The 14,754-nt window shown below is 42.7% G+C and overlaps 1 protein-coding gene across 1 annotated transcript in view; it reads right to left on the bottom strand.

Moving 5' to 3' along the window:
* fer1l4 (fer-1 like family member 4) overlaps positions 1–14,754 on the bottom strand; it is a 293,664-nt gene that overhangs the window by 105,067 nt on the left and 173,843 nt on the right. Inside the window, 3 exon segments of the mRNA XM_034164544.1 lie at positions 5,599–5,715; positions 5,902–6,017; positions 10,035–10,209. Of these exon segments, the coding sequence (XP_034020435.1) occupies positions 5,599–5,715; positions 5,902–6,017; positions 10,035–10,209 (408 nt within the window).

Genomic DNA, 14,754 nt, shown 5'->3' with positions numbered 1-14,754 from the left:
AGAAAGTGGAGGCTCAGTACAGCAGTGATCTCAGAACAGCTTGGTGGGGCATTAAGAATACGGCCTCCTGCAGCCACCATAAAGAGGACAGGAAACCATAAAGAGGACCGAACCTTGCACCACTGTGCCACCCAGCTCAGTGCTGTGTTTACAGGACTGTTTCAATCATGTGTTGATCAGTGTAAAATTCCCTCTTTGTGAAAGACATCTACAGTGATCCCCCTTCCAAAATCAAATAAATCTAGGGAGCTGAGTGAGTTCAGGCCGGTCGCACTCACATCTCTTGTAATGAAAACCTTCGAACAGATTTTATGTGCCCATATTTTGCCTTTCACCACGGACAAATTGGATCCACTGCAATTTGCCTATCAATCTAGCAAAGGTGTGGAGGATGCTAAACTTTTTCTTTTGAACAGTTTACAAGCACCTGGAAAAGGCGGGCGCCCATGTTAGACTTTTATTTGCAGACTTTTCTTCTGCTTTTAATAAAATGCAACCTCATGTTTTGATTCAAAGGCTTGCTGAGGATTTTAACCTTCCTGACCAACTGCTGTCATTGATTTTAGATTTTCTCACTGATCGGGTCCAGCGTGTTTTGGTTAATGGTTGCTTGTCTCCTCCCACCATCTCTAACACCGGGTCTCCTCAGGGCTGTGTCCTGTCTCCTCTCCTCTTTATTCTGTACACAAACAGCTGCAGGTCTTCTGAGGAGAACAGATTTCTGATTCAATTTTCAGACGATACAGTCCTGGTCTCATTATTGTCAGGAGATGAGGTGGATCATGGTCTTGTTCTGGGGCAGTTTGTTCAGTGGTGCGAGGACAGTTACCTTGATCTGAATGTTTTAAGAACTAAAGACATGGTGATTGATTTTAGACGTGCTTCACCTCAGTGTTAGTGTCATTAGTGGGAAAAATGTAGAGATTGTCAGTAGCTACAAGTACCTGGGCACTATGATTGATGATAAATTGACGTTTGACCTGAACACTGATAGCATTGTTAAAAAAGGGCAGCAAAGAACTTACCTTCTGAGGAAGCTGAACTCTTTTAATGTGAGTAAAACTATTTTAACCAATTTTTATTATTCTTTTATTGAAAGTTTACTGACATTTTCTTTTATCTGCTGGTTTCAATCCCTGTCTGTGAAGGACAAAAACAAACTGCAGGGCATTGTCAAAACCTGTTCTAAAATCACAGGCATTAAATTGAGAGACTTGCAGTCGCTGTGGGAGCAACAGGTGCTGAGTAAAGCAAAGTGTCTCCTGGCTCAGCCGCTCCATCCTCTGACTCCAGAATTCATCTTGATGCCTTCAGGGCGTCGTTTTTATGTTCCAGCTCGGAAAACTAATCGTTTCCCAAATTCCTTTGTGCCTTCTGCTATTAAATTGATGAACTCTAAGGGGACTGTTTTTTTTAAAATGTTGTATAACTTTTATTGTTCCACCAGAGTTCCACTTGTAATTAAAATGGATGGTAGTATGTTGTTTGTATGTGAGAACTGTTCTGGAATGCTGCAAATGAATTGCCCTCTGGGATCAATAAAGTTTTCTGAATCTGAATCTGAAGCCTGTTAATCAATAATAGTAATAATTAATATTATTTGATTAATCATTAATTGATTGATTAGTAATTAATTAATTAGTAATTAAAATAAATAAACCCTTGAAATATATCAGTCTGTGTGCAATGAATGTACACATTATACAAGTTTGACTTTTTGAATGAAATTACTGAAATAAATCAACTTTTTCATGATATTCTAATTATATGTCCAGCACCTGTATGTATGTTCTGGGCTGCATCTAGTTCTGTTCACCTGATATTTCTTTTTCAAATTCTCCCATTTTTTGCATCCAGCTCTATTTCCTTTAGAAATGTCCTTGACAAATAATATCAGTCTGTCAGGACGTCAGGTTGTGTGTTACACATGTACATGTGTGTAGATATTTTCCAACTTATTCCCATTGAAGAAACTTTTTCTGCCTCATTTTCTTATTAGGAGACGAGTGTGTTCAGGGCTCCCTGTCCATCCATCCATCCATTTTCTTCCGCTTTATCCGGAGTCGGGTCGCGGGGGCAGCAGCTCAAGCAAAGCTGCCCAGACCTCCCGATCCACACACACCTCCCCCAGCTCTTCCGGGGGAACCCCAAGGTGTTCCCAAGCCAGCCAAGAGATGTAGTCCCTCCAGCATGTCTTGGGTCTTCCCCGGGGCCTCCTCCCAATGGGACGTGCCCGGAACACCTCTCCAGCGAGGCGACCAGGGGGCATCCGGAAAAGATGCCCGAGCCACCTCAACTGACTCCTTTCGACATGGAGAAGCAGCGGCTCGACTCCGAGCTCCTCCCGAGTGACCGAGCTCCTCACCCTATCTCTAAGGGAGCACCCAGCCACCCTGCGGAGGAAACTCATCTCGGCCGCTTGTACTCACGATCTCATTCTTTCGGTCATGAGCCAAATCTCATGACCATAGGTGAGGATCGGAATGTAGATCGATCGGTAAATCGAGAGCTTTGCCCCCCTACTCAGCTCTCTCTTCACCACGACGGTCCAATACAGCGACCGCATCACTGCAGATGCTGCACCGATCCGTCTATCGATCTCACGCTCCATCCGTCCCTCACTCGTGAACAAGACCCCGAGATACTTAAACTCCTCCACTTGAGGCAAGGACACTCCACCGACCTGAAGAGGGCAAAGCACCTTTTTCCGGTCGAGAACCATGACGTCAGATATGGAGGTGCTGATCTTCATCCCGGACGCTTCACAACTGTCCCTGACCTGACCTGAGAGACCTGTCCCCGACCCGAAGGCGTAGGGACGCGACCCTCTCGTTCACCGGAGTGAACTCCAACACATGGCGACTGAGCTGGGGAGCAATAAGCAATGCGACCCCAGCTCTCCGCCTCTCCCCGTGGGCAATGCCAGAAAAATGAAGCGTCCAGCCCCTCTCCAGGAGTTGGGTACCAGAGCCCAAGCTGTGCATGGAGGTGAGCCCGACTATCTCTAGTCGGTATCTCTCAACCTCCCGCACAAGCTCAGGCTCCTTCCCCCCCAGCGAGGTGACATTCCACATCCCAACAGCCAGGGGCTGTGAGCATGGACCGGGCCGCCGGGCCACCCGCCCTTGACCGCCACCCAGTCCTCTCTGCACCAGACCCCCATGGCCCCCTCTGCAGGTGGTGAACCCACAGGAGGGCGGGCCCACGTCGCTCTTTCGGGCTGAGCCCGGCCGGGCCCCATGGGCTAAGGCCTGACCACCAGGCGCTTGCGCGTGAGCCCCAACCCCAGGCCTGGCTCCAGGGTGGGGCCCCGGCTCTGCCATACCAGGCGACGTCTCGGTCCTTGATTTTTTACTGGTCATGGAGGTTCTGAACTGCCTTTAGTCTGACCCGTCACCTAGGACCTGTTTGCCTTGGGAGACCCTACAGGGAGCACAAAGCCCCAACAACATAGCTCCTAGGATAATCTGGGTATGCAAACTCCCCCACCACGATAAGGTGGCAGCTAGAGGGGGAGGGAGGCTCCCTGTTTGTTTACTAAATACACACACGTTACAGACCTTGAAATCCAACAGCAGGGGTCGCTATTATCCAAAGATTTATGAACATACAAATTAACGTGCTTATCCTTTATCATGATTTTCTCCATTGTGAGATATAAAAGTCTCTTATCATAGTGTTCATGTGTATGTGCATTATAGCACCTCAGCGCACGAGCAACGTTACAATATTCTTTAGAACAACAACATACGCAACATACATCCAGCAGCATACACGTTACTGTCATAGACAACTGCCTGTAAAGTTTTTTGGAAAGTTATAACTTTCTAAACAGTGTAATTTGTAATGAAAGCTGCTTACATTTGTGCGGCTCTTTCGGCACCATGTTTGTTTTTTCGGAGACAGCAGTAAGCTCCTCCTACCACTCCAAATGGAGTGTGCATTCAGATTCACTCCGTTTGAAGGGGTTTGAAGCCCTCCGCCTACCCCTCCGCCTCGCTCCAAAAAGAGAATTGAGACACCCCTCTGTCTCTCGTACCCGCGCAAAATGGAGGGGAAGGGGTAAAGGGAAGGGCCGAGGGGTAGAATTGAGTTTCAGCCTAAGTGATGTGTGTGTGCATTGATACCACATTTTAGAGGAGCACGGGTACTAAAACATATACCTTGGTATTTATAAAGCAATTTACTATATATTGTTCATTTTAACGACATTTTGTGGAGCCCCTCCAACTTTTACCCCAGGCCTCCTCAGCCCCCCCCATTGGCACCGCCAATGCAGGAGACATCAGCAAGGCAGTTTTGACTTATGGTTAAAATTTTAAACAAACTAATTCTGGACAGGTTATCAAAATTAACATCACTTCTGTCATTTTTACAAAGTGACAATATCAGCTATATGTTTTAGTTTTAAAGTAATGCACAACTTTTGAAGGTCTGAGCATTTACAGACACACATGTCAAAAGGAATTATGGGAAAATGAGCCTCATCTAATCAGTGGTTGGTCGGTTTATTTATTTGTAAAACCGTGCTGGTTTTTACAAAAGGGCAATTTCAAAACTGAAAATTCTGTTTGTTAAGTGCTTCAGCACATAGGCATTCTATGTGAAACAGATGAAACCCAGCCTTAACCGGGGAGGGGGTTTAAGACACATTTTGTCCCCTGTTTACAATGGGGTACTCAGATCAAAGCAGTTTCAGTCTTTTGTTCATGGTAATGAGTCATACACGTCATCAGGAGAGGTGTCAGTCCCATCATTAGGAGGGACAGCTACCCTGTCATTAGGAGGGTGCTAACTAGAGGTGCTAATTAAAGCAATTAATGCAGTCTGCCTCTCGGTAGCAGGCGTCTGGTTAGGTTTAAAACTCCCGCTTTTGTGGCTTCTGTTTGTTCTTCTCGACAAGGGTCAGACACAAGTCAGACTACCAGAGCAAGAATTTTAGCTGAGGAAGCTTCTGCGATTTGAAGCAAAACATCCTCGCATCAAGCAACCCAGTCCAGTCGAAGATTCAAGCTTCTCTACTATTCAGCACGTGTAGCGAATGTGTGGCAATTGGTATTCACACTCCCATCCAGTAGATGGCAGTGTTCTATGCATTTTGACTTAAAATGCATAGAACAATGTACAGAACAAATTTCAACCATACGTCAAAACTGCCTTGCTTTGTATGTCTCCTGCGACACGTCTGCAAGTCTATATGGCTGTGAAAATAAATTTTTTTTTTTCTTCTCTTCCTTTCTCTCTGGTAGCCAGGTCTCCTCTGCTGTCAGAAGATTGAGTTTTACCTCTCACAGCTGTATAGCTACTACAAAACACATAACAGGCAGAAACTAAATTGTATGATTTTAGGCTTTACAAATGTGTTTGACTGTTAAACTTGATTCAGTATGCTCGCAAAAAGATGTGAGCGGTCTGAAAGTTATCGGAACTACATTTAGCAGAACTTAATTGGTCAGCTGATAGTTTTCAAAGTTAGCTGAAAAGCTAATCAGCTAACAAAAAGTTAGCTTCACTAATTAGCGGTTAGCAACTTAGCAGAACTGTCCCCACCACTGTGTGTGAGTGAGAGAGAGGGAGAGAGAGGGGTGGATCAGGGACCTGTTTCTCCAGCTCCTCTATTGAGGCGTAGTATTTGGACCACCAGTCCAGCTGCTCCTTCTCAGGGATGTCCTCTTCCAGGTCCTCCACTAATTTCCTGTACTTCTTCAAAGGAGCCTGAGGGGCCAAAGTTCATAAAAATCAACCACATAAATGTCATCAGTGCAAAAGTCCACAGAACAAACAGGCTGTGATTTCCTGTTCTGACATGGTGGTGGTTTTCTGACTACTTTGACAAACTCAGCAGGAATAGCACCCCCTATGAGCCACTACAGGGCCACAACAGAAAAAAAACATATGTACCTGAACCAGCGCCAACGGGCTCAGGGGGATCCTTGACTGTTTGATTGACAGGCCACTGAGTCCAATATTCTTCACCATGTTCAGACTAGTGGCCCTCACTGATGACCTCTTCCTTACTGAGGACACACACAAGATCAAAGGTCACATACTGTGGCAACAAAATAACAGACTCATCGAAGAAAAGAGAGAAGAAAAGAAATTTTTAAAGAAAAGAATTTTTAGTCGAGACTTAACACCTCAGTTTATGCTACACAAAGACATGCAAAAGCTCAAACACTTTCAAAAATAACAAACAGGTGTGGCCTTAATCACACCAACTCCTTTAACCCCGTCATTGTAATGAACATAATCATGGTTCAAACGTGGACATGTGACGGAGGCATCAGGCTTTAATGATTTATTTAAACTGTTGTCCGGGGGGGGGTCAGAAGCCATCTTTTATGATTTTTTATGATAATTCAGTGGTGCTGAAAGCTCCATAATGTCCAAATTTTCCATAAATTATTCTTAATAATGGGAACCTGTACACTTCTTTCTCCATCCCATAGCTCACCTGTGGGTCATAAGAACTGATGACATTCATAATGACCAGCTTCACTGTGTCAGAATGGTTTTGAATCCAGCACGCTCTCCTTAAGATTACATCCAGACCATTTTTTGAACCCACCGCCAATACTCCAGGCCTAAAGCCACTCTTCCTAGCCTCCTACTGTTAGCAAAGCATCTAGCTCAATGCAAAGGAGTTGGGGAACCAATATGTACAGTTATATGCAAAAGTTTGGGCACCCCTGGTAGTTTTCATGATTTGACTGATGAAGTTAAAATTTAGTTATTTGGACATAACAAGGGGTGGTATGCATGGCTGAAAAAGAACACAGCATTCCAAGAAAAACACTTGCTACCTACAGTAAAATTTGGAGGTGGTTCCATCATGCTGTGTGGCTGTGTGGCCAGTGCAGGTACTGGGAATCTTGTTAAAGTTGAGGGTCACATGGATTCCAGTCAATATCAGCAGATTCTTGAGAACAATGTTCATGAATCAGTGATAAAGTTGAAGTTGTTCCGGGGCTGGATCTTTCAACAAGACAATGACCCTAAACACTGCTCAAAATCTACTAAGGCATTCATGCAGAGGAACAAGTACAACGTTCTGGAATGGCCATCTCAGTCTCCAGACCTGAATATTATTGAAAATCTGTGGTGTGATTTTAAGCGGGCTGTCCATGCTTAGAAACCAACAAACCTGAGATGTTTTGTAAAGAAGAATGGTCCAAAATACCTTCAACCAGAATCCAGACTCTCATTGGAAGCTATAGGAAGCATTTAGAGGCTGTTATTTCTGCAAAAGGAGGATCTACTAAATATTGATGTCATTTTTCTGTTGGGGTGCCCAACAAACTAATTCTCAAACTAGTTCTCAAATAACAGTGTGTTTGTCTGCTATATGATATATTTAACTCAAATTGTTGATCCAAACAACCAATGATTTATAAAGACAAATCCTGGAAATCATCAGGGGGGCCCAAACTTTTACATACATTGTAAACCTGGGTTCAGCTCCTGGTCACACTATGTGTCACGCCTAGCTGTAAATGGGTACTGGCCTTGGCTGGGGAAGTAACCTGTGACAGACTGGTGTCCCACCCAGGGAGAGTTGGAGACTCTCATCTGCTTCACTGTTTAGACTCTGGGGATAAGCACGGGCACCAGCAGGCCTCAGGGCCTCCACAGGACTCAGGATGATACCAATCACTCCATTGTTAAAAGGTGTTCATATTTGGAATAATTGTCCTGATAATATTAAATTTCTTGGTACCTTAGTTGGCTTTAAAAGGCTTTGCAAAAATAATATATTTACCTGTTATAGTTTGAAGAATTAGGTTTTCCGTTTCTGTTGTACTTGGGTTTGTGCACTGTTGCTCGTTTGGTTGTGTTTTGAAATTCTGGTGCACTGACTGAGTTGTATTGTTTGTGCACATTTCTTTGGTATTGTTGTTATGAGTATATATGTATTCTTTATTTTTTATGGTATAAACGGAGGGTATTTACAATGTTGTTGTTTTTTATGAGTTTTTGTTATTGTCTGTGTTATTATTCATCTGTCTGCCAAATAAATAAATTCATTCAAAGAAAACTCTAAATAAATTCATTCATTGTTTACTCTAATGGCTACCCCCCCCCCCCCCCCCCCCCAAAAAAAAAACACTCTGGTCACGTTCCAGTGAGTAATCTGTGGTCCTACTGGTGCTGCAGGCTGCTGGAACACAACATGACGATTATGAAAATGCTCAAAACATTTGCGACGCTGTGACCCATCGTGATCCACAGCAGTGAACACTCTCCATGTCCTCTGTGCTGACATTGAAATGTAAAGCAGCGTGTTTTCTGGGTGTTTGGGGCAGACTGATTCCACTTGAACATGCAGCGATTGTGCACAGAGGTGTGCAGTAACTGGGAGCGACGAAGGGGGGGGAGATGAGCACGGCACCGTGCCAAGGTGCACATTTCAGTGCTCGGACAAAAGCACAGCAGAGGTTTGCACACAGGCTGTGTAGAGGATTTGTTGCATGCTGGTACCAGACCGCGCACATGTGCGTTGGTGTTATTATTTCACGTGGCTTTGTTCTAATAATATAATAGTAATACGTGGTCTGTTCATAAATTAACGGTCCTTTTTATTTTTTTTAAAAACTATATGGATTTCATTCATATGTTTTACGTCAGACATGCTTGAACCCTCGTGCGCATGCGTGAGTTTTTCCACGCCTGTCGGTGATGTCATTCGCCTGTGAGCACGCCTTGTGGAAGGAGTGGTCCCGCCCCCTCGTCGGATTTTCATTGTCTGGAAATGGCGGAATGAAAAGGACTTTTTTTCCATCAGACTTTTTTCAGAAGCTGTTAGAGACTGGCACCTGGAAACCATTCAAAAAAGTTATCTGGCTTTTGGTGAAAATTTTACAGGCTTCACAGAGAATAAGGACTTTAACTACAGCTTTAAGGACCCCTTTAAGGACGGTCAGTGCGCCGCGCTGCGAGCTGCGACGTCGCAGCACAAACCACTGGCTCATTTCTAAGCTGATGGCTCTGTGGATACGAGACCGTCATGTGCTCTTTCTCTGGTTATCACAAGACCTGGACATCAGCCATTTTCCGGCAGATTTCACTTTTAACAAGAGATTTTGTCATGGAAAGCCGCGCGGAGGCTTCGCGTGTCACGACCGATTCGCTGATGAAGCGAGACAAAGGAACACCTCCGTTTTGGAGTGTTAGATGACAAGTTTGGACATGTCCAGCTCTCCACAAGTTCTTTTATACTCACTCGACTGGTAAGCACTGAAAGCCGAGATAGACATGTCCAAACTTGTCCTCTAACACTCCAAAAAGGAGGTGTTCCTTTGTCTCGCTTCATCAGCGAATCGGTCGTGACACGCGAAGCCTCCGCGCGGCTTTCCATGACAAAATCTCTTGTTAAAAGTGAAATCTGCCAGAAAATGGCTGATGTCCAGGTCTTGTGATAACCAGAGAAAGAGCACATGATGGTCTCGTATCCACAGAGCCATCACCTTAGAAATGATCCAGTGGTTTGTGCCGCATCGTCGCAGCTCGCAGCGCGGCGCACTGACCGTCCTTAAAGGGGTCCTTAAAGGGGTCCTTAAAGCTGTAGTTAAAGTCCTTATTCTCTGTGAAGCCAGTAAAATTTTCACTGAAAGCCAGATAAATTTTTCAAATGGTTTCTAGGTGCCAGTCTCTAACAGCTTCTGAAAAAATTCTGATGGAAAAAAAAAAGTCCTTTTCATTCCGCCGTTTCCAGACAATGAAAATCCGACGAGGGGGCGGGACCACTCCTTCCACAAGGTGTGCTCACAGGCGAATGACGTCACCGACAGGCGTGGAAAAACTCACGCATGTGCACGAGGGTTCAAGCATGTCTGACGTGAAAACATATGAATGAAATCCATATAGTTTTTAAAAAAAATAAAAAGGTACGATACTTTATGGACAGACCTCGTATTACTTCAACGACTACTACTACTACTACCTCTGAGAGTACAAGTACACTAATGACATTCCAAAACAAAAGGAATAACTTCCATTGACCCCACAGGACCTGATGCTTTCTTTAAAGTCTTTACCTCGTTGTTTGGGCTCCGCCTCCTCCTCGTCTGTCTCCTCCCCAAGCTCTGGTGCAGCGTAGGCAATGAGGCTCTGCACCACATGGGATCCAACCAGAGCCACACGGCCAAATGCACGCCGCTCCACCACAAACACAGTCAATGGAGGGTGCAAGTACACTTGCTCTGGGAGCTCCTAATAGGACCAGAAGCAGGAAGTAATCAGACTGCGTGCAGGTGTGCGCTGTAACCTGAGTGCAGCATTCTGCTGGTCTTCTGAAACTAACTCCTTTGTCATATTGATATTGCATCATCGTCTTGCATCAGTTACTATTGTTTATTCTTAGACATCCTGAGGAGCCGTTGGATCCCAAGAAGCTGCTGAACATCAGAAACGGCCTCAACCCAGATACTGTGAGTGCTGTATGGAGAGGAGGCAGAGACCCCAAATTTTACCACGTGAAAACTGGCATTCATCAAGCTCAGACCAGTCCAAGGCTCACCAACCCTGTTGGTTACTATCAGCTACTGAGAATAACTCTCAACTTCTATCAATTACTATCAGCTACTGTCAATAACTCTCAACTACTATCAATTACTATCAGCTACTGTCAATAACTCTCAACTTCTATCAATTACTGTCAGCTACTGTCAATAACTCTCAACTTCTATCAATTACTGTCATCTACTGTCAATAACTCTCAACTACTATCAATTACTGTCATCTACTGTCAATAACTCTCAACTTCTATCAATTACTGTCATCTACTGTCAATAACTCTCAACTACTATCAATTACTGTCATCTACTGTCAATAACTCTCAACTTCTATCAATTACTGTCATCTACTGTCAATAACTCTCAACTACTATCAATTACTGTCATCTACTGTCAATAACTCTCAACTACTATCAATTACTGTCATCTACTGTCAATAACTCTCAACTTCTATCATTACTATCAGCTACTGTCAATAACTCTCAACTTCTATCAATTACTATCAGCTACTGAGAACAACTCTCAACTACTATCAATTACTGTCATCTACTGTCAATAACTCTCAACTACTATCAATTACTGTCATCTACTGTCAATAACTCTCAACTACTATCAATTACTGTCATCTACTGTCAATAACTCTCAACTTCTATCAATTACTATCAGCTACTGTCAATAACTCTCAACTTCTATCAATTACTGTCAGCTACTGTGAATAACTCTCAACTTCTATCATCACTATCAGCTACTGTCAATAACTCTCAACTTCTATCAATTACTGTCAGCTACTGTCAATAACTCTCAACTTCTATCAATTACTATCAGCTACTGTCAATAACTCTCAACTTCTATCAATTACTATCAGCTACTGTCAATAACTCTCAACCTCTATCAATTACTGTCAGCTACTGTCCATAACTCTCAACTTCTATGAATTACTGTCAGCTACTGTCAATAACTCTCAACTCCTATCAATTACTATCAGCTACTATCAATAACTCTCAACTTCTATCAGTTACTATAAGCTATTGTCAATAACTCTCAACTTCTATCAATTACTGTCAGCTACTGAGAATAACTCTCAACCTCTATCAATTACTGTCAGCTACTGAGAATAACTCTCAACTTCTATCAATTACTATCAGCTACTGTCAATAACTCTCAACTTCTATCAATTACTATCAGCTACTGTAAATAACTCTCAACTTCTATCAATTACTGTCAGCTACTGAGAATAACTCTCAACCTCTATCAATTACTGTCAGCTACTGAGAATAACTCTCAACTTCTATCAATTACTATCAGCTACTGTCAATAACTCTCAACTTCTATCAATTACTGTCAGCTACTGAGAATAACTCTCAACTTCTATCAATTACTGTCAGCTACTGTCAATAAATCTCAACTTCTATCAATTACTGTCAGCTAGTGTCAATAACTCTCAACTTCTATCAATTACTATCAGCTACTGTCAATAACTCTCAACTTCTATCAATTGCTATAAACTTCAACAACTTCAACTTTTTTTCTTATATAGCGCCAAATCACAACAAACAGTTGCCCCAAGGCGCTCCATATTGTAAGGCAAGGCCATACAATAATTATGAAAAACCCCAACGGTCAAAACGACCCCCTATGAGCAAGCACTTGGCCACAGTGGGAAGGAAAAACTCCCTTTTAACAGGAAGAAACCTCCAGCAGAACCAGGCTCAGGGAGGGGCAGTCTTCTGCTGAGACTGGTTGGGGCTGAGGGAAAAAAACCAGGAAAAAGACATGCCGTGAAGGGGGGCAGAGATCGATCACTAATGATTAAATGCAGAGTGATGCATACGGAGCAAAAAGAGAAAGAAACAGTGCATCATGGGAACCCCCCCACAATCTCCGTCTAAAGCAGCATAACCAAGGGATGGTCCAGGGTCACCCGATCCAGCCCTAACTATAAGCCTTAGCGAAAAGGAAAGTTTTAAGCCTAATCTTAAAAGTAGAGAGGGTATCTGTCTCCCTGATCTGAATTGGGAGCTGGTTCCACAGGAGAGGAGCCTGAAAGCTGAAGGCTCTGCCTCCCATTCTACTCTTACAAACCCTAGGAACTACAAGTAAGCCCGCAGTCTGAGAGCGAAGCGCTCTAATGGGGTAATATGGTACTACGAGGTCCCTAAGATAAGATGGGACGTGATTATTCAAAACCTTATAAGTAAGAAGAAGAATTTTAAATTCTATTCTAGAATTAACAGGAAGCCAATGAAGAGAGGCCAACAAGGGTGAGATATGCTCTCTCCTGCTAGTCCCCGTCAGTACTCTAGCTGCAGCATTCTGAACCAACTGAAGGCTTTTTAGGGAACTTTTAGGACAACCTGATAATAATGAATTACAATAGTCCAGCCTAGAGGAAATAAATGCATGAATTAGTTTTTCAGCATCACTCTGAGACAAGACCTTTCTGATTTTAGAGATATTGCGTAAATGCAAAAAGGCAGTCCTACATATTTGTTTAATATGCGCTTTGAATGACATATCCTGATCAAAAATGACTCCAAGATTTCTCACAGTATTACTAGAGATCAGGGAAATGCCATCCAGAGTAACGATCTGGTTAGACACCATGCTTCTAAGATTTGTGGGGCCAAGTACAATAACTTCAGTTTTATCTGAGTTTAAAAGCAGGAAATTAGAGGTCATCCATGTCTTTATGTCTGTAAGACAATCCTGCAGTTTAGCTAATTGGTGTGTATCCTCTGGCTTCATGGATAGATAAAGCTGGGTATCATCTGCGTAACAATGAAAATTTAAGCAATACCGTCTAATAATACTGCCTAAGGGAAGCATGTATAAAGTGAATAAAATTGGTCCTAGCACCGAACCTTGTGGAACTCCATAATTAACCTTAGTCTGTGAAGAAGATTCCACATTTACATGAACAAATTGTAATCTATTAGATAAATATGATTCAAACCACCGCAGCGCAGTGCCTTTAATACCTATGGCATGCTCTAATCTCTGTAATAAAATTTTATGGTCAACAGTATCAAAAGCAGCACTGAGGTCTAACAGAACAAGCACAGAGATAAGTCCACTGTCCAAAGCCATAAGAAGATCATTTGTAACCTTCACTAATGCTGTTTCTGTACTATGATGAATTCTAAAACCTGACTGAAACTCTTCAAATAGACCATTCCTCTGCAGGTGATCAGTTAGCTGTTTTACAACTACCCTTTCAAGAATCTTTGAGAGAAAAGGAAGGTTGGAGATTGGCCTATAATTAGCTAAGATAGCTGGGTCAAGTGATGGCTTTTTAAGTAATGGTTTAATTACTGCCACCTTAAAGGCCTGTGGTACATAGCCAACTAACAAAGATAGATTGATCATATTTAAGATTGAAGCATTAAATAATGGTAGGACTTCCTTGAGCAGCCTGGCAGGAATGGGGTCTAATAAACATGTTGATGGTTTGGATGAAGTAACTAATGAAAATAACTCAGAACAATCGGAGAGAAAGAGTCTAACCAAATAACGGCATCACTGAAAGCAGCCAAAGATAACGATACATCTTTGGGATGGTTATGAGTAATTTTTTCTCTAATAGTCAAAATTTTGTTAGCAAAGAAAGTCATGAAGTCATTACTAGTTAAAGTTAATGGAATACTCAGCTCAATAGAGCTCTGACTCTTTGTCAGCCTGGCTACAGTGCTGAAAAGAAACCTGAGGTTATTCTTATTTTCTTCAATTAGTGATGAGTAGAAAGATGTCCTAGCTTTACGGAGGGCTTTTTTATAGAGCAACAAACTCTTTTTCCAGGCTAAGTGAAGATCTTCTAAATTAGTGAGATGCCATTTCCTCTCCAACTTACGGGTTATCTGCTTTAAGCTACGAGTTTGTGAGTTATACCACGGAGTCAGACACTTCTGATTTAAAGCTCTCTTTTTCAGAGGAGCTACAGCATCCAAAGTTGTCTTCAAAGAGGATGTAAAACTATTGACGAGATACTCTAACTCCCTTACAGAGTTTAGGTAGCTACTCTGCTCTGTGTTGGTATATGACATTAGAGAACATAAAGAAGGAATCATATCCTTAAACCTAGTTACAGCGCTTTCTGAAAGACTTCTAGTGTAATGAAACGTAGTCCCCACTGCTGGGTAGTCCATCAGAGTAAATGTAAATGTTATTAAGAAATGATCAGACAGAAGGGAGTTTTCAGGGAATACTGTTAAGTCTTCTATTTCCATACCATAAGTCAGAACAAGAT

Source organism: Thalassophryne amazonica, chromosome 3 (genome assembly GCF_902500255.1).
Source record: "Thalassophryne amazonica chromosome 3, fThaAma1.1, whole genome shotgun sequence".
Lineage (NCBI taxonomy): Eukaryota > Metazoa > Chordata > Actinopteri > Batrachoidiformes > Batrachoididae > Thalassophryne > Thalassophryne amazonica.
Note: the sequence above shows the minus strand (reverse complement) of the source record. Positions and strands in the feature narration are given on the sequence as shown.